At 29.7% G+C, this 19,383-nt stretch overlaps 5 protein-coding genes across 5 annotated transcripts; 1 reads left to right on the top strand and 4 right to left on the bottom strand.

Moving 5' to 3' along the window:
- Window positions 1–531: 531 nt before the first annotated feature.
- LOC125068030 (NADH dehydrogenase [ubiquinone] 1 alpha subcomplex subunit 6-like) lies at window positions 532–2,058 on the bottom strand. Its single transcript, XM_047676991.1, has 3 exons — window positions 1,596–2,058; window positions 1,400–1,515; window positions 532–748 (listed from the first exon to the last, which is right to left on the bottom strand). The coding sequence occupies exons 1-3, from the start codon at window positions 1,723–1,725 to the stop codon at window positions 620–622; spliced, it is 375 nt and encodes a 124-aa protein (XP_047532947.1). The 5' UTR covers window positions 1,726–2,058; the 3' UTR covers window positions 532–619.
- A 1,673-nt stretch (window positions 2,059–3,731) lies between these two features.
- On the bottom strand, window positions 3,732–4,855 carry LOC125068246 (NADH dehydrogenase [ubiquinone] 1 alpha subcomplex subunit 6-like). The gene is made up of 3 exons (XM_047677332.1): window positions 4,654–4,855; window positions 4,294–4,409; window positions 3,732–3,934 (listed from the first exon to the last, which is right to left on the bottom strand). The coding sequence occupies exons 1-3, from the start codon at window positions 4,781–4,783 to the stop codon at window positions 3,806–3,808; spliced, it is 375 nt and encodes a 124-aa protein (XP_047533288.1). The 5' UTR covers window positions 4,784–4,855; the 3' UTR covers window positions 3,732–3,805.
- A 721-nt stretch (window positions 4,856–5,576) lies between these two features.
- On the bottom strand, window positions 5,577–11,496 carry LOC125068233. The gene is made up of 15 exons (XM_047677310.1): window positions 11,380–11,496; window positions 10,744–10,885; window positions 10,173–10,463; window positions 9,800–9,922; window positions 9,578–9,726; window positions 9,310–9,342; window positions 9,139–9,226; window positions 8,873–9,025; window positions 8,573–8,723; window positions 8,197–8,413; window positions 7,632–7,691; window positions 7,110–7,236; window positions 6,445–6,584; window positions 6,225–6,337; window positions 5,577–5,767 (listed from the first exon to the last, which is right to left on the bottom strand). Exons 1-15 carry the CDS (start codon window positions 11,425–11,427, stop codon window positions 5,659–5,661), a joined length of 1,944 nt encoding a protein of 647 aa, XP_047533266.1. The 5' UTR covers window positions 11,428–11,496; the 3' UTR covers window positions 5,577–5,658.
- A 398-nt stretch (window positions 11,497–11,894) lies between these two features.
- Window positions 11,895–13,184, bottom strand: LOC125068213 (putative tRNA (cytidine(32)/guanosine(34)-2'-O)-methyltransferase). Its single transcript, XM_047677276.1, has one exon. It carries the CDS (start codon window positions 12,969–12,971, stop codon window positions 12,093–12,095), a length of 879 nt encoding a protein of 292 aa, XP_047533232.1. The 5' UTR covers window positions 12,972–13,184; the 3' UTR covers window positions 11,895–12,092.
- Window positions 13,185–13,602: 418 nt separating this feature from the next.
- Window positions 13,603–19,162, top strand: LOC125068292 (cytochrome P450 9e2-like). Its single transcript, XM_047677397.1, has 9 exons — window positions 13,603–13,881; window positions 13,978–14,129; window positions 14,509–14,632; window positions 15,076–15,194; window positions 15,343–15,521; window positions 15,643–15,728; window positions 15,839–16,054; window positions 16,885–17,136; window positions 18,401–19,162. Exons 1-9 carry the CDS (start codon window positions 13,626–13,628, stop codon window positions 18,562–18,564), a joined length of 1,548 nt encoding a protein of 515 aa, XP_047533353.1. The 5' UTR covers window positions 13,603–13,625; the 3' UTR covers window positions 18,565–19,162.
- Window positions 19,163–19,383: the final 221 nt, after the last annotated feature.

Genomic DNA, 19,383 nt, shown 5'->3' with positions numbered 1-19,383 from the left:
AGAGTAGCGAATTCAATCCCGCATCAAGATCGCGATCTCGTATAAGCCTGCGAGATTGGTATAATCAATCCCGCGATTTGCGTATTTGCAAATTTTATTTTCTTATAAATAATAATTTAAAAATATGAAATAACTTAAAGAATTTAAAAAAAATGCAAATGATGACATTCGAACGTTCCTATTAAGGAAATAGTAAATTAAAAAAAAAATACCTTTTTTAGCTGTATGTTAAAAACTGAAAATAAAATTACTTTAATGAATAAATTGTTAAATCACTCATTATTGAGGGTGTGCTGTAGGTAGTCTCATAAATAAAATCAGATCGTCATCTGAATTATGAGTTATCTCGCATTTACGATCCCACAAAATAGGTACGGGGATCCGGCGTTATGGGATTGGATTCCCTACTTATTAGTAATAATAATACAGTTCCTTGCGCAATACTACCGTCATGAAAAAATGATGAGGATGGGTATTAAATTAAATAAGACAGTAAGGTTATTTATATATAAATATTTAACTCATTTACAATCGGAGAATATAGATTTTTGTACACAAATATACGTGAGAAATAACTATTTAAATTTTCAACTCCAACGTCTTTAATTTTTAAACAATTTTAATCCAAATTTGCTAAGAACTTGCCAATAAAGTCGCAGGGTTTTGGTTCGTAGGTTGGATGCCAGTGGGCCATAATGTGACCTTTTTGTTGCCATTGATGCGTTATCTCTTTTAAATTTATAAAACCCTATTAAATACAATTAAATTAATCAGTGATAATATTACTCAGAATATTAATAAAAGAGCTCTATTCACTACTGATTAAAATTGAAGCAAAGCAGGAAGTGTCTGTGTTTATTTTGTTTTAATGTTTGCAAAGATTTCCAGGTGCATATAAATATTTTCGTTGAATGTTAGCTGATAGAAGTCAAAGGTTCTTACATAGTTAATGAAACACATTCAGAAATATGTAGTTTAGCCGATATACTCAAAATTGAATTACATATCGTGAAAATTATTTAAATATCTATAAAAAACATACATACATACAACGGTAAATAGGCCACCTGATGGTAAGTGATTACCATCGCCCACATATATAGGCAGTATTACATCGTGCATGTGCCACCATCCTTGGGGAGTAAGAAATAATAACCATTCCTTACATCACACTAATGCACTACCAATCTTGGAAGCTAAGATATTATGTCATTTGTGCCTGTATTAATGTAATGATTTGGTGGCACCTACCCGTCTTGCCTGCTTAGGCAAGACAACAATTATACTATTGGCATATTAAAATTATCTCATTGCCATAGCATAGTTCGAAAATGCTATAAGTAATTGACTTCCATAATACAATATTGTACTTGATAAAATTAGAAACAGAGAACAATACCTTTATGACCATTATGTCAATAATTCTCAAATCGTTGATACAAGCATTTTTATAAAAGTATTCTCGTAATTTTTTCCGACAGTTTTCCTCGCTTTTCGGTATATCAAACTGTTTTACTATAAATTACGTTAAAAATATTAAGTATTAGCTTTTCGTGTCACTGAATTATTGCTTAGAAAACTAATTACATATTTACCTAGATAAGGAATATAACGAAAATAAGCTCGATATAAACTAATAACACGTCTATGGGCTTCCCGACGATCTCTTGATAAAACAGGCTTGGCGATTTTAAAACCAGCTTTTAATGTTTCTTTGCCAGCCATCTAGTAAACATAAATTTAGCGCAATCTACTATAATATAAAATAATGATATCTATTAATCAATTGTAAATTCAAGTTGTCATCAAAAATATATTGTTACTCTTTGGTAAATGCTTAAAAACAATAATAAAGATACTCTTTGGTGGTCTTACAAAACTGTGTACGCCGGGTATTAAGAAAAATTAAATCAAGAGGTTCAGCAGTTGGCTTTTAAATGTTAAAGCGAAGTTTGCTGTAGATTTTGGTTACTCTTAATAGTTCCGATCAATATAAATAAAATAATAGGTAAGCTTACAATAATTCACATGGAAATAAAAATTGGTAAAGACCTTCGATATAATTATTATTAATATAAATGAATGAGAAGAAATAAGAGACAATTTAAATTATGTACAAAATATGTACCTATATTTACTTTTTCATAATATTCCAGAGAATGGTGGTGACCGTTTTAAAATATCGAAAATAATATTATGAACGGCTACGTCTGATGCAATCTAGCAGACTGTTAATGTCCCACGGCAGGACAAAGGCTGGGCGACTGCTGTTTTGCTACTTACTCATCACGCTTCTCCAACACGGGTTGGTGGATATAGGTGGCAGATTCACATGTGCCATATGCAGATTTCCTAATGATGTTTTCCTTCGCCGTCGGGCAGAAGATGAATTATACACTAATTAAGCCCATGAATTGAGTAGTACTTGTTCCTGGTTTGTACTCAGAATGATTTAATAAGATTCAAGTCATCTAACCGCTAGGATATCACGGATGACATACGTAGAAGTAATCGTATATACAATATATGCGTTAAATAAATGATGACCTGGCAAACACTTGCAGGAATGAATATTGCTCAAAAAAAATATTTGTCTAAGAAATATGCCGCTTCAAAAAAAGAAAAAAAATTGCCACCAATGTTCACATTATTAAGCATTTCTACCAGACTGAGGCTAATTCGATGTTTTTTTTTTTTTGAATATACGCAATATTCCAATGACTTCATGACTAGTTATCACTGAATTATTTCAAAATATGTTTAAAAACAGAAATAAGGTTCACTGGTTTCCTGATATCAATATACTTATATTTGGGGTGAAGCCACAACAGTGGTGCTGGTCTCTTCTCAAATTATTATAAGAAAGCAAACATTATCAGCTAAGTAAAACTAATAACTAATTTTCAATGTTATATATACTATCTCTAGTCATTTCGAATTTACACCACATAAATTATAAAAGTTTGAGAATAGAATGTATAATTGTGCACTATCATATTATGCTCCTACAGTTGGGTGTTCTCTCTTAAGAAAAGCAAACATGTCCTAAAAATCAATCAAGTCTAGATATATATAAAATTGTGATCAGTTGTGATTTTTTAAAGTTCTCGATCGTCATATTTGTGCAGTCCTAAATTATCCCAACACCAATACATCCCGAGCAGTAACATTTACATTAAAAAAATTTTTATTTAGTTCTGAAACATTTTTTTTTATTAAACCTTTAACTACAAACAAATAATGAAACTTTAAATATAGGTCTCAATATTGTAAAAGAGAAGAGACTAGTGCAGCAAGCATGTGGTGGCCATCAACACCAGTTAAAAACTTACCTGTGTATGACATAAAGGAAAGAGACAGATTTCTTTAGGTATACACAATTATATTAATCACTAGCTGTGCCCGTGACTTTGTGCGTGTTGTTTGAATTTAAGTTATTTGGATATTGTAGCGTGATTTTATTTTTATTCTATACATAATTGTAAAATAAAAGTAGCTTAAGTTACTCCTTATTACATCAGCTATCTGCCAACGAAAGTCCTGTCGAAATCGGTTCAGCCATTCCAGAGATTAGCCGGAACAAACAGACAGACAGATAAAAATTGTAAAAAATGTTATTTTGGTATATGTACCGTTTATACACACATATGCATTTAGTAAAAATGGGTTATTTAATTATTACAAACAGACACTTCAATTTTTTTATATGTAAAGATTAATAAAAGTCTGCATGGTAGTAACTGATTTCTCTATTCCATATTATCTATACAAATAATTACATTATTTTGCTTAAAACAAAAAGTAATTAATCAAGACCAGAGAAGAATTTTGATAAGAAATCTTTAGGTTTTGGTTCTTCCGTTGGTTTAAAGAATGTCATAACATGACCTTTTTGTTTCCAGATGTTGACTGTTTCTTTAAGTTCCATTTGACCCTGGAATTAATAGCAACATATATTAATGTTTATATTTTTTAAATATAATGTTTTTAAAATGTTTTTAGTACTAAATTATGAAATTAAAGATAAGAGGTGGTTAGACAAGTAAATTTATGTTGTAAGTTAATATTTTAATTTTAAGGTTTAATAAAATAATAACTTACTTTTAATGTTTAAATGCATATAAAAATAAAACACACTATTATACAATTTTACTATGCAGGATGGAGAATAGAAGGATATTGATTATTTATATTATTGCATTGATAGATTAGTCATTCAATTAAATCTAAAGAGCCCAATAGAATTACTAAAAATTCAAGTCTATTGTATTTTGAATAAAAAGAGTTACACACCTTAATCACAAGCAGATCAATAACCCTCACATCAGTGACATCTTTGTTTTTTACAAATATTTCCTTTAATTTTGCACGGCACTGCTCCTCTGATTTTGGTATATCAAAATCTTTGACTGTAAAATTGAGACAAAGATTAAATAAGGGAATTGTTACTATGATATTTATGTTGAACTTTATATTATAACTTATGAATTTATTTTCTAGTTATAGAATAATAGATATAAATCTATCACTGATACAAAGGCTTGTTATTAAGTAATACGTTGCCTTTGAAATAAGCAATAATTAATTTCATTGAATATTGCGTATTTCCGAATACAAATGAAATTTTTATCGATGACATAACATATTACAAACCTATGTAAGGAATCTGACGATACCAAGCTTTGTATAAACTTAATACTCGTGATCTGGCTTCTGCTTGGTTTAAAGATAGAACTGGCCTTACATTTTTGGTGCCAACCCGTATGGCTTGTTTTGCAGCCATAGTGTGATATCTTTTTTCTAGTTTAATGGAAGCAAGATCGTCTGTAATAGCTTATTTTGATATAACTTGACATTGACATTTGACTTTGACATTTATTTTTTCTTATGACACAAAAAAGGCAAAAGTATGATATTTTACAACTTCGTAAATTTTTTAAAAATATATACATTTCCTATCTCGTATCGACTTCACCACTGACATATATGACAAAAACAGATTTATTTATTTAAGGCATGTCAACTCTTATGGTATGCTTATTACCTTAGTTATTAGTTACTTATTAACGAATATAAAATACGTTAGCGATTTTTTTTCTTGCCAATTATGATTTAATTTAATCGAATTTACTAATTGGCAACAAAAATCAATGTTTGGTCCTTTTCAATATTTCATTACTCTTTTTCAATAATCTGAAAATTTTACTATTTATTTGAATTATACAAAAATATGTTTAAAGATATAGAGATCACTTTAATTTGTATAATATGTACCTAATTACGTTTTTTTATGACCAACGGCTTCCAATCCTGTAACTTAATGTATCACAATAAATTAATTTATAATGTTACAAAACTAAACAAAAAATAAGTAATAAGGAAGTTCATATCTTTAGTGTCATACACATATATATAATCGAGCAGGAGGCTCACCTTATGTAAAGTGGCTACCACCGCACTCGTACTGCACCGCACATGTATAGAGGCTTGCAGGTGCGTTGCCGGTATTTATGGAATAAAATAATAACTCACAAGTTCGGAATATAATAATTTTGTTGTTATTTGTATTTCTTAAACACGAAAATAAACATTCAATAAATAACAAAAAACTTAAGTGAAACAGAGAGTTAGAACTAAATCACAAAAACACATTTTTACTTATAAGGGACACGTCTTCGCTCCATGTTTTGGTGTTAATTCAGAACTGTATGGATTAATCAGGAATGTATCTTTCATTCGTCCAGGCATATAAGTAAAATAAATATCCCTGAAAAAAATAAACAGGTATGTTATACTTAGATAAAATAATACATACCGTCTGAAATTAAAAAAATAAAAGTATAATTGATTTGATGAAAATGAACTACGTAGCTTGAGCCTACTGAAATAATTTGAGTCAAGCACCTTAGCGATATCAATTTAAAAAAAAAAGTAATGCTACCATTAGGCTTGTGCTCTAGGCAAATGTATATTATATCTAGAAGGTAACCGGCAAGGTACTCAGTAGTTAATCTTTTTAAACAACTTCAAACTCCTTTGTATAGTCCAATCTCCTTATTTAGATTCCTTAAACGGATTTGTATAAACTCATTCATGAACCGATTTGGGAAATTATTTTTTTGTTGTTATGTTGTGTTTTGTAAGTCTTATTATTGTGTTAAAGTTTTAGCAATAAAATACGTATAATAATAATAATTTTAGATATTGGTCTATAACAAACTTACAAAAACGCTTTGCTGGCGTAGGCATCATATTTTGTGGTCGACCACCACAATCTAGTCTGATTAAGTTGCAATAATCTATTTCTAGTTACGAAGTCGTCTAATAGTATTTCAAACTAAAACACAAGATTATTTGAACAATTGATGACGTCAATTTCAAACAAGACGTATAAATATTCATACGTATGTTTATTTAATGTGTAAAATTTAAAGAAAAAAGTACCAGTGTTTGTACTACATGACGGTGGGACCAGTTCATATGTTTTAATTGTTTCAGTGTGAATGGTATTCTATATGCACGAGCTCTAAAATCCATATGCTTGAGGTCAAGCCATCTGCGTTGAGATTGCAATAATAGTTGTTCTGAAATATAAATAAAAAATAGTTATTAGTAGAACAATAATCACATTATGGGCTACTGAATGTTAACCACGCATGATTTATTTATTGTCAGGCTATCGCGGGATCTATTATATAATTTGACTTATTACCTTTTAACTAAAACACACACGTTTAATGGCCTCATAAATAATGATAAGGAATATATTTCGTTCTACACGAATAGATGTAAACCTTGAGATGGTCACATCACAAGCTGTAAGCTTATATAAATCAACAAGGGCAAGCTCAACTGAGCCCTGTACTATATTTATGTCTACAAAACATCATAGCCGTATGGCTATGTATATAAAACATCATATCATCATCAATGCCTGCATTTATCGATGGAATAAAGTTCCTACACGTTTTAGGACATCAGTTACGAGGCTTTACTTATCAGTGCCATTTTTGTCTCTACTTTTAGAATAGACAATATTTTGATATTATTTCTTATCATTGTTACTAATATAATAAACATTTATTTATTTATTGTACTTTCGAACGTACTGTCATCGGCTGGTGTAAGTTGACCCTTTACTCTTTTCCTGACCCACTCCTGAAGATTATTTAAAAGATTTGCTTGTGGTAAGTGTGGAATTAAAAGAGGTGTATCTGACAAGTCAGCTAAAAATGCCTAAAAAATAAATAGGTGTATTATTATTACTATAAAGTTTATAAGTCTTGCTTATTTATTCACTATAATATACTAATTAATTATTAAAATACTTATTCACCATAGACCCCAGTTTTACATGGCCTCCTGGCGTACTGTCAAATATAATCTACTAATCTAAACTAATCAAAGAGAATGAGAATAACCCATAGACAAATGTAGTACTACTTTTTAATTATTTGGTACGATCTTAACATTAACTAGTTGTAATTTGATTGTTATATTTGTAAGCATTGGCTCAAACTTCTACAAAATTGTGATTGGATAAAGTTTTGGTTATACTTATTATACTACTCTTTTATCTAGCATCAACTTTACTTGGTGGTCCACTCCATGCCCACCCAAGCAATACTTACCGCAAGTAAATCCTTCTCTTTTAAACCGGAAGGTAATATTGTTGGCATCGAAGCTTCAGGCTGTCAGAAAAATGATTATTGAAACTTAGCTAAAATTAAAGCTAACTTAGCGTGGATCTATAAAGCTCCTTTATGAATCACAGTTAGTCCGTTACGGTTTTTTAGCAATTAATAGGCCTAAATGATATGAATTCCAACCAATCTCTACAATAAAATAATACAGAAAAAAGGTAGGACTAATTAGTGTTTAGTACAAGTAACGCTCTCTAATGGGCAATCCAAAAAAAGAAAATTCATAAACTAAAATAAAAATCATTTAAGTCAATCATCGTAGTTTTCTCCAGCTAAAAACATAATTTTAATGCAGTTTTTGAATGTCATAAGCGAATTGGATTATTTTATATGCAAAGATGCTAATACTACAGGTAAATTTAATATTTGTAATGTGCCTTAATGATGATAACGATCATGGGTCGACATGAAACCGTTATTAAACAAAATACTCCCCGTTTGGAACAGCAGCTGTTATTGTTTCACTTAGCAAACACAAAATTTCAAACTATACCGTTGGTTCCGCAGACATTAGTGATTCTCTGACAGTTTCTTTTATGAAATCCTCCATAGGATCTAATTGATAAACTTTAGCATTATCAATCCAATATGGTCCATTTCTCGTCGGTTGATAGAAATATTTTTCTAAAGGTATTCCTTCGTTGTAAAAATCGTAGAGGTGACCACATTTACATTTGGATTGTTTAAGATATGTCATTACAACATCGTCCCTAAAATTAACAAAATTCTAGAATCATCATAACACATTTTCTAATATATTTCTAAGATTTGTTCTGATAATTCAATATTTCTTTCAATATAAGGGTTAATTAGTATAAATATAATTATTTCGGTAAATATATGTACATATTTTGATATAAAAATAATACCATTTAGATATACATTCACAATTTGTGTCACATATTTCTTTAACTTCTTTCGGAAATTTCCAGTAACCATGTATATTGGTGACAAATTCACCATTGAAGCAAGCAAACCCATTATTAATGGGTATATAACCGGTCGGTAGCAGAGAAACATCTATGTTAACAAAAAATATTACATGAATTTATGTTACAGAAAAAAGGAATTATGTTATTATAGGAAGCACAGTCACAGTACCGATCATAAAAAGTCTGATAACAGCATTTATTTTTCGAAATATTAAAGTAAAATAAGTCATAACTTACTATTTAATAAGTATCGGGGTTGTCCACCTACAAAAGAAACGCCTCCGACGAGATACTGAACATTTTTATACGGTGCCTTATACTTAGGTTTCGCTTTCTTCTTGAACATTTTCAGTTTGTTTACGTATGCTACCATTTTAGGATCAGTATTACCTAAATAGATATATTTTTCTTTATCATAAAACGTGCAGCTCATTAAAAATTTATCATTAGAAATAATATTTTTTTCTTAAATTAAAGTTAATAAAATTGGAATGGTTACTAACGTAATGTACTAGGAGGCTCCCAAAACTTGTATTTACAAATTCTTTCTAATTGCTTTTCCTTTTTATTTCTATCTTTACGTTTTTCAAGCTAAAATTTATATAATATTAAATAAAATATAAATATAATAAAGTAGTATTAAACCATTATAATAATGTAAAAATAGTACTAACAAAATCATGGTTCTTGCAAAGTCTTTCGTAACTCTGAAAAAAAATCAGTGGTAAATTTATCTATAAGTAGGAAATATCTAATAATTGGTGCTCATGTAGCTTTCATGTGGCTCTGACTTTAGATTATTAAAAAATCCATAAATATAATAAGCACTCCATAAAATGAAACATATTTAATATTCGTTCGATCCCAATAGACCAAACCGCACAATATGAGCTTTTAATATAAAATTTAAAAATATATACGATATATTACTTATTAAATTACCTCATCACTACGAAGTCTAACTTTATATCCAAGTGGTAGAGGCTTTTGCTTTGATTGATTACTTTTAGAGTGTGTACTGTAACACGGGACGTAACATTTTTGGAGATATTCCCCGTAACGAACATTCGGTTGAAAATTTCTACGAGGTTCTGTATAATGAATAGAACAAAGATTAACTGAATGAAAATAGCATAATACTTGTAATAAATGTATGAAACTGACTTTTATCTGATGTGACCGACGGTATCTTCGCAGAGTACGTTAATTTTTCTAGTTTCTCTATACATTCAGCTAAGTCAATAAACACTAAGCATGACATTAATATCATGGCATTCATGTCGTACTCTGCAATATAATATTAAATAATAAATTATCGTCACATAATCAACAGCTAATTAGAATAAATACTTAGTGACAATTAAGTGGCAGCGGTATTTTCTCTCCTGTATAATTATCATATTGAGTTCTGCAATCTCTATTAACTGAATATTGATTATCCTTACAGTGTCCCCGGCATAGAACGTTTGTTTAGATATATTGTACTATTTTTTTCTTTCTATATATAATATAAGTGTTTAAGGTTAAATAGTCTTACCAGCTCGTAGCTCACTCGGGGGCTGTCTGTAATATGCGCTATAAAGATTCCAAATAAATACACCGGGGTCTTCGAAGGAATTTGTCATCGCTTTCATAAGAAGTGGTTTTGGAATTTTTAATGTGACGCCCAGATCGGATAACGATTTTCTTGTTCTGATAGGCAAATCTTCTAATAGATCTTGATGAATATTTATTTTTAAAGCGAAAAGTACCTCTCTTTGACTGCTTGAAAGTTCATAGTACCAAGGCGGACCCACCTCTCGGCTTAATCTCTTTAGCTTGCGTTTTTCTTAAGGTAATAAAAATATTGTTAGTACTATATCATTAATTATATATCAGCGCGACGATCAGCATCATATTAAATTACTTTGTTCCTATTCATTACATTATTTTAGTTTTTTTTTTCTAAGCGACACAGTACAAATAAATTAAATCTCCCAAACTTGGAATTACATACAATAATAAATATAGAAGAATAAATGTCGTACAAAAGACGAAATATCCATCATTCACGATTCTGCTTATTATTATAGAGCTAAATTTAACCGTTCATACATGTAAATAAATACCTTCACAATAATAATAATATTTTAAATCCCTTAGAAACTTTAGCCAATTGCCGACTTTTTCATTATATGGTTTCTTATCAATATTGTTTCTCATTTCTCTTTCTAAGTAAACCCATACTGGGTCTTTGTGATCATAAATTTTCTAGAAAATAGGACAATTTTTTTTTTATTAAATATTGTATATATTTTAAAATACATAGCTATGATCACGGCGGCCACGGCAGCCAAGGCGTTGGGAACAAGGGATAAAAGTCAACAACGTAGATATTATAGTGCTAAATAAGTGCGTAGCCGCAGATACAGCCTCATTTGCATAATCCGTTCAAGCGCAGGATTAACCGCTTGACGTGCTTTCCGAGACAAGTTATTGCAAATTTCCAAACTTCGTGCTCCTACGCGAGTTTATCTTGATAGAAATACGGGGTTTGAACCTAGGAACTCGGGATGCCTTATGAGTTAGCGACTAGTACCTAGTTCGAGACAATATAATATAATAAAAACCCATTCGATTCTACTCCAACTATTACGATTTCAAAATATTAGTTAAGTAATTATTAGTTTTATATATATTTATTATTAATAATGAAAATTACAGTAATAATATTCCATTGATCCATGTAAAGTACTTTTGTTTACCTTTTTTTTCAAAAATTGATGCACAGTAGGCATTTTATAAGTAGCCATTTTAAAACACTGAAGAATTTAGCGAACAAACTAGAATTTTGATAAAAAGTATTTAGATGTTACTTAAAATTTTCCAATTAGCCTAATCACATTTTATAAATTTAGACATAACTTTTTTATTTTTTTTGAATTTGCCAGTTCTTTCTAGGTTTGACATAAGGTCAATACACACAAGCAACTTTTAAACGGTGAAACTAAAACTCAACTAATATTATAAATGTGAAAGTGACTGTTTGTTACATTTCACATCTTAACTATTCATCTGATCATCATGACATATTGCATGCAATATTTATAGAGATACAGGGGTGTCGGGGGTCCAGAAGAGAACGTAAGGTACCTAATGCTTTAACAAAACAAAGGCAAAACCACCGGCAGAAACTAATTTTTTATATTGCACCAAGATTCAAAGGGTTTGTTAGAGGTTAAAAAAATATATATAACTAATGAAACACATATATACTTAGTTAGAAATTTTATTTTTATGTACATCAGTTATATACAGAGATATAGATGCAATTATACTAATTTACTCGGTAATTTTTATACTAATTTCCTTTATATTATAAATGAAGTTCTTTCTTAATTTAATTAGTTAGCATACCATTATTTATTCATTTAAGCTATTGCTTTTATGTATGTTTTGAAATTGTAATAATATTTGCTTATAAGTTATTTGTTTGCATTGATTTATTTTTTTCTAAAATTTCTTTGTAAGGAGGATCTATAGGTCCTTGGACAGGTTCCTTGTATTCATAAGATTCTTGACCTTCTAATAACAAAGGGTATGATGTATCAGAGTCATAAGCACTGAGGTCACCACAAGCATTAAATGGTACTATGAACCTATTTGGCCCTGTAAACTCATTGAAGTCACAATATTTATGATCAAGTAGTGGGTTAACCATGGTAGGGACATAATCTGGTGGGGGGTTATAGTTTTGACATATAACAAAAGCTTCAATACTAGAATTTCTTGAACTTCTTGGCTTTGACACTGTAACAAACTCAAAAAAAAGCTTTAACTGTGAATACAATAAGGTAACATCTTTACCCCTGAAAATTTTGGCAACAAAAATTCCACCAATTTTAAGTACATGTGTTGTTATATTTAATGCAGCAAGAAGAAGTTGTGATTGAACATATTCATCAATATCATGCAACCCCGTTACATCTGGTGCTCCGTCGCATACAACTAAATCTGCTTTATGTCCTTCGAATTCTTTAATTATCTCATTTGCTGTTGATATTTTTGTAATATCCCCTTGAATTTGTTTAACACCTGGAAGTGATGCCATGGCTTGCAAATCCACCGCAACTATCTTAACATCATCTTCTTTTTCTGTATTTTGGTGTAACTTTTTTGTTAATACCTGACTCCAACTACCGGGTGCAGCACACAAATCAACGGCTCGTAAAACACCTTCAAAAATATTATACTCTTCATTAATTTGTAATAACTTGAAAGCACTTCTGGCTCTCCATCCTTCTTCTTTTGCTAATCTATAGTAAATATCTCTTTTGTCTTTAGATGTTTTTCCCATATTTATATTTTTGTTCTCTTAGATTTTATGAATTCTTAGTTGAAAAGAAAGAAGTGAGGTTAGACCAAAAACAAAATAAGAGTAGTACCGATGGTGATATTTATATTGATTTATTTTAAATTCTTTATATAAATTCAAATTAATTTTATTGAGATAAGAAATAGCAAAATACTATTTGATATTATATTTATTATTTTAGTCCCACCTGACTTTTAACAGATCAAATGTCAAAAGTGCTGCCAGATGTTAGGAACTTAGGTTAAATTTTACTCTTAAATCCTAATCTATCATAAAATCTCCCCAAAAAATGGTACATTGAAAAAGCATCCAAAAAACTACTATTATATTATGTTTTGTAATATTTCTACTATTATTATATATAGGAAGTTTTATAATTTTTAGAGGTACCACTGATTCTCAGCACATGAGATTTCAGTTAAAATATATGTTATCTATGGATGAGATACGAAAATTATAGGATCAATTCTTCTCATTGGTTAATGATTCATTAATAATTCATTGGTCGCTGACATTTGTCATTCATCAGTTTATTTTATGATCAGTTTTAATAAAGTTTTACTTGGTTGATGTAGTGTTTTTTGCATTCATAAAAGTAATTGTCATTGCTGACTATTGTGGAAGATCGACAGAAAAATGGAACTGAATACTGGAACTAAAGAGTTATTGTTTTTCATAGTCGAAAATTGGAAATTATTGCTTTTTTTTAACTTAATATTTTTTCTTTATTTTTACTACACCCAAACGTTTGATTATTTTGAAAAGCGAAATATAAAATTTATGAAACCTGTTATTTTCTTTGGAAATTCATTATCAAGAATAACTGGTAAAAGGCCTTTCATCGAATTTCAGTTAGATGTTTACAATTATTTTAAAGGCAATCGTTATGGAGGTAAGTTTAAATATTAGTAGAACCTGGATCCAGAGTCATTTTTTCTATTAAAATTTTGTCAAAAATATAATCATTAATAATTGTATAATATTATAGGATATTTCGAAGGTCGAAGACCTGTTCTGTATGTCTTAGACCCAGACCTAATAAAATCTGTCACTATTAGTGATGCCGATCATTTTATTGACCGAAGTACTATCAAGACTAAGGAACCAAGATATTTGAGCAGATCGCTTTTAGCTTTAAAGGTAAAAAAATCCTTTAAAACATAATAATTACCTACAATATTTAAGAGTACAGATTTTATAGCATTAGGTAACAGTTATTTTTATTTATTTGACCATTTTGCTACTTTTGAATTAATATAATGAGCCAGAACATTTCAAAACAAGATGGTACTGTGTGCCAGTGGCACAGGCTGTTTTTTGATCTCGGGGATCGAGTTTGGCTTTTCTATGACAGAGTCATGCTAATTATGGTTTTAGATAGGGCTCTCATTTGTCCACTGAGACTTACTGGCTTCTGAATTCTGTAAACACCACCAATTTAACATGACAATTAGCAATTATAATATATTTCATGGATTTTCATTAAATTTCATTATTTTTCATGATTATAAAATTCTAGGGTATGGAATGGAAAGCCGTCAGGAGCTTAATAACACCAACTTTCAGCTCATCACGCCTAAAAAATATGTTCCCATTAGTTCAACATTGTTCAGACCAGTTGGTTGGACTTTTATCACGCTTTGGTCAGTATTTCATATATATTAATAGTTCATATTTCAGTTACAGTCCTGATTATTCGTATGAAATAAAACTGAAATTCATAAAAACAACAAAAACAAATCAATAAACACTTACTTACCGAAAATACAATATCCTATCAATATCCTTTTTAACGTTCTTGACCTAATATTTTTAGAATTTCTCAACGAACTTATCAGCATCTTTAATGAGCATTTAGATTTCATTCATTCATCATAGGTTTTTTAGATTTTCAATTCAAATCTAACAAAAACAAAAGAAACCTATTAGTTAAACTCTGATACTTCTACTGTGATAGATTTATGTTGTTTTCTTTTAAAGTAACCAATTTAATAAAAATTCTCATAGTAAAAATTAAAAATCTTAAAATGCAGATCAATTATTTATTTGCACCCAATAAGGAAGTTCCACATATTAATGTTTGCAGACAATACTGAAATCGAACTCAAAGAGATGACTGGCCATTTCACATTGGAAGTTACAGGTGTATGTGCATTTGGTATAAGCACTGATGCTCTTAAAGATGAAAATGCAGAATTCTACAAGGTTAGTTAAATATGGTAGTTGATATTAATACATTGAACATTTTTTGTTTATTTGCTTATTTGTTAATATTCTGAAAATATTCAACATTTATTAGGCAATATATTTTTATAATCTATCAGTTTGCATGTATTTTATTTTATATTTTTAGGTAGCAGAGAAATTTAATTACATGTCCATTCAAAAGAGGATCTTTTTCTTTTTCATTTTATTGTTTATGCCTTCGATGTTCAGATACATAAATATATCTTTTATGAACTATGATTCTACAAAAAAGTTAGTAAAAATATTACAAAACACTAAAGCTGAAAGAATGACTGCAGAATCAAAGTAAGTTTATAAAATACTTAATTAAATGCTGTTTGAGAAAGAAAAATTTAAGCAATAATAAAACTTCAAAATAGTAATTTCTGTATGAAATTTCTTAACATATACTTTAATTTTTTTGCAGGAGAAGTGACTTTTTGCAGCTTTTAGTTGATGTCGCTATAAAAGAAAAAGAAGAGCTTGAAAATACTAATGAATCTTCTAAAAGATGTAAGCAAGAAGTATTACACAATATCACATATTTTTTCTTGGTTATAAAACTATTCAGAGAATTGCCTAACTATTTATTTTATCTATTTACTTTGCCTTGTTTATTTCAGATTTGGATAATGACACATTGGACGCACAAGCATTACTATTCCTGTTAGCGGGTTTTGAGACAACGAGTACTTTGTTATCTTTTGTTTTTCACACAATGGCCGTGCGGCCAGATATACAAGACAAATTAAGGGCTCATATTGAAGAAATTACTAAAGGACAAGAGTTGACCTATGATCTTCTTTCGCAACTAGATTATTTAGAAGCAGTTATACAGGGTAATAAAAATGTATTATTATTAATTCAGAAAAAAAAAACAAGTAAAATTTTCAAAAGTCGAATTGTTAACGTTGCATACCTTACCGTAATTAATCTACCTCAGCTTAAAGTACTGTGATGTATTCCTAGATTTTTATGTATTAAATTCTTGGATCGAGTTCTTAAATACCTGTGAAGATGACCATAAAAGTCTCTAAAATATTGTCTTTTTTAGTCACAGTTATGACGTGTGTTTTTCTTAAATCTACAAAAAGGCAAAACTGACTGTGTTCGCCTTGCCACTTGTTTGTTTCATTCCCACAAAACTAGTTTTTGGGGCTTGTGACGTTCGTCACGAGCGACGAGCATCGCATCGATTGGACAGCAATCATTAAATCTATGCGCCCATAATTTATTTATTTATTTATTAGGTTCGCTAGCGATTTTTACATTTGTCATTCTTACATAAATACACAATTAGGTATATACTTATACATCCATAGATTAATGTAAAAACATTTAAAAGCAAACACTACATGCTAATTAAACTATTAATTACAATTGCTTGCTACAACAACAAAAGTGAAAAAAAGAAAAAACGATAAATGAGCAAAAGAGAAAAAAAACAAAAAAAAAGCTATTAAAGCGTTTTTACACATATTTCGGCTTAAACATTACTCTGGTATATAAACATTTGTTTAGATTTGATAAACTAATTGTTTAGTAGCTTAATTTAATTTTTCGTTCAACGAATTAATCAACGAGCGGACGGACAGACAGGAAATTCGATGTATAAGATGTTCGTATGTACATCGAATGTACGGAAGTAATAACTTACCTTTTATTTCAGAAACTTTAAGAATGTACCCACCATTAGGCAGAATTGATAGAACATGTACTAAGCCATACACTGTACCTGGTACATCATTGCATCTCAAAGTCGGCGACGTAGTTGCAGTACCCGTTTATGGCATCCACATGGATCCAGACATTTATCCCGAACCTAAGGAATTTATACCTGAAAGATTTATGAAGGAAGAGAAAAAGGAGAGGCCTTCGCATTTGTTTCTGGCATTTGGTGCTGGACCTAGGAACTGCATTGGTAATGTACTTTAAATAATAAATTCTAAATATTTAAAAAAATGTCTGTTATAACCTTTATTTAGCTATAATAGTAACTATAAATTAGAACCGATACGAGCACATATAATTTTGTACTTTGATAATTGTCTGATCATGACTAAACACTAAAGACCACACAAACGTGTGAAAACGAAATATGACCTTTGCTTGACTCCCGTATATTTTTATTTTTTCTCGATATAATAATGGCATAAATTTACCAATCATGATATTATGAGGAAGTTGCTGTTTAAAGTTAATATATTTAACTACATAATAATTGTACTGTAAAAACTAGTTTTGTATGATCTAATGACGGTAAATCAGACATATAATACTATATAAATATAAGATACCTGTTTGATAACAAAAGCTGAGGCAATTATGTTATATAAATAAAACAATAGCGATAGCGATATAAGAGACGGAATAATTTGAGTAAATATCACACAACATAAATTTAATTAAACGATACAAAGTATCTAGGATTTTATTTAAAATAAAAGCCAACACTTGATTTATAACGTGCGTCAAAATAAAGTAACAGCCTTTTAGTGTCCCACTGCTGGGCAACTCTCGAGTAGACGAGAAGGTTTGGTGTTTGTTTCACCAAGCTGCTTGTGGTTACACATGTGACATATTCCTTACGATATTTTCCTTTACTGCCGAGCACGAGATAATTATAAACACAAATTAATCTCATGAAAAATCAGTGGTGCTTGTTCGGTTTTGAACTAGCAATCATCGGCAAAGATCTCGTATTCTAACAACTGCGCTCTCGACTGTCATGAGTCATAGTAGGTATACATGTTCAATTATAATATGGTGATTAGTTTTTAATGCAGTTTTTTTTATTTGACTTCATAAAATGCTATTGAACTTGACCTTGCTTTAAAGTCAAGTCCTATTTTATACGTTACTTGAAATGCATTTTTATATAAAATGTATGCATTGATTACTTATTAAAATTTATTTTGTAATTTAATTCGTTTGATTAAAAAACCGTGTAATTGATCAAGTTCGGACATTATTATTTGTAATGTATTCTTAAAACTCATTTATAAAGCCAATACGTTAAGTTTCATAATCGCACAAATTTAGCTAGTTACGTCTTAGTCATTTTTTTTTTTCGTTTTTCTCGGTAATATATCTAAGATAGTGTTAGTACTTAGTAATAACAATTTAATTAAGTGTGTTTTAATTAATCTTACGTAATCTTCTACTTAACAGTCTATTCATTGCAGGTATCCGCTTCGCGATGATCGTTGCCAAGACAGCGATTGTTACTCTGATGAGAAATTTCAAATTTTCAAGCGGACCAAAAACTGAGAATCCTGTGAAATTTCACAGAAATTCCATGTTGTTAAAACCAGAATCTGGTATATGGGTGCACGTTGAAAAGATATAAATCATTTGAGTAACGTATAAAGCTGCCTTCCAGTGCCTGTGGTATTACGGAACACGTAGCTGGCGGTTCCGCCCGGCCCGTCCAATCCACCAATAGTGGATAGGCAGGTCACGGGCACTAGTTATCACAGGCTGTGGAAAGCCACTCTAATGTACTATTATATTATTATACTATAAAGTTATTCAGAACATCGAATGTTATACGACTTTAATTATATTGTTGTATGGTTGATAATAATTATTTAGGTGTCGGATCCGGCTTTTAAACCACAAGCTTTATAAAATTGAATAATTTCACAGTGAGATTAAATAGTACAAAGTGAATATATAATTTAAAAATATTGTAACTTAAATATAAATACATATTCGAATTTAAGATTATAAAAATATTAGAAAATTTATAATATTATTATTGAGATAATCTATTATAATTTATATAATAATTCAATAAAATGTATATGCTACTTTAAAAGCTCGAATTTTAGTAAATCTTAAGACTTTCCAGTAAAACCTAAGATTTACCGATTATGACTGGTAAATGTCCATAAAACTTTGGGATTCGAACATTTACCATCATTCACTTGGTAAATCTTAGGATTTACATATTAGGTTAGGTTGGAATGGTAAGTCCGAAAAAGTCGTCCCTTTATAATAAATACTTACATTTACCAACTCATGTCGGTAAATCATAGGTTTTACTGGAAAATCTTAAGATTTACTTTAGTTCGAGCTTTGCAGTAACATATACATTATTAGAATATTAAATAAAAACAATTATAACATGTAACATTTGCCACTAATTTTGTGATATATTTTTTTT

Source organism: Vanessa atalanta, chromosome 13 (assembly GCF_905147765.1).
Source record: "Vanessa atalanta chromosome 13, ilVanAtal1.2, whole genome shotgun sequence".
NCBI lineage: Eukaryota > Metazoa > Arthropoda > Insecta > Lepidoptera > Nymphalidae > Vanessa > Vanessa atalanta.
The sequence above is the reverse complement of the archived record's forward strand: the minus strand, read 5'-3'. Positions and strand labels throughout refer to the sequence as shown.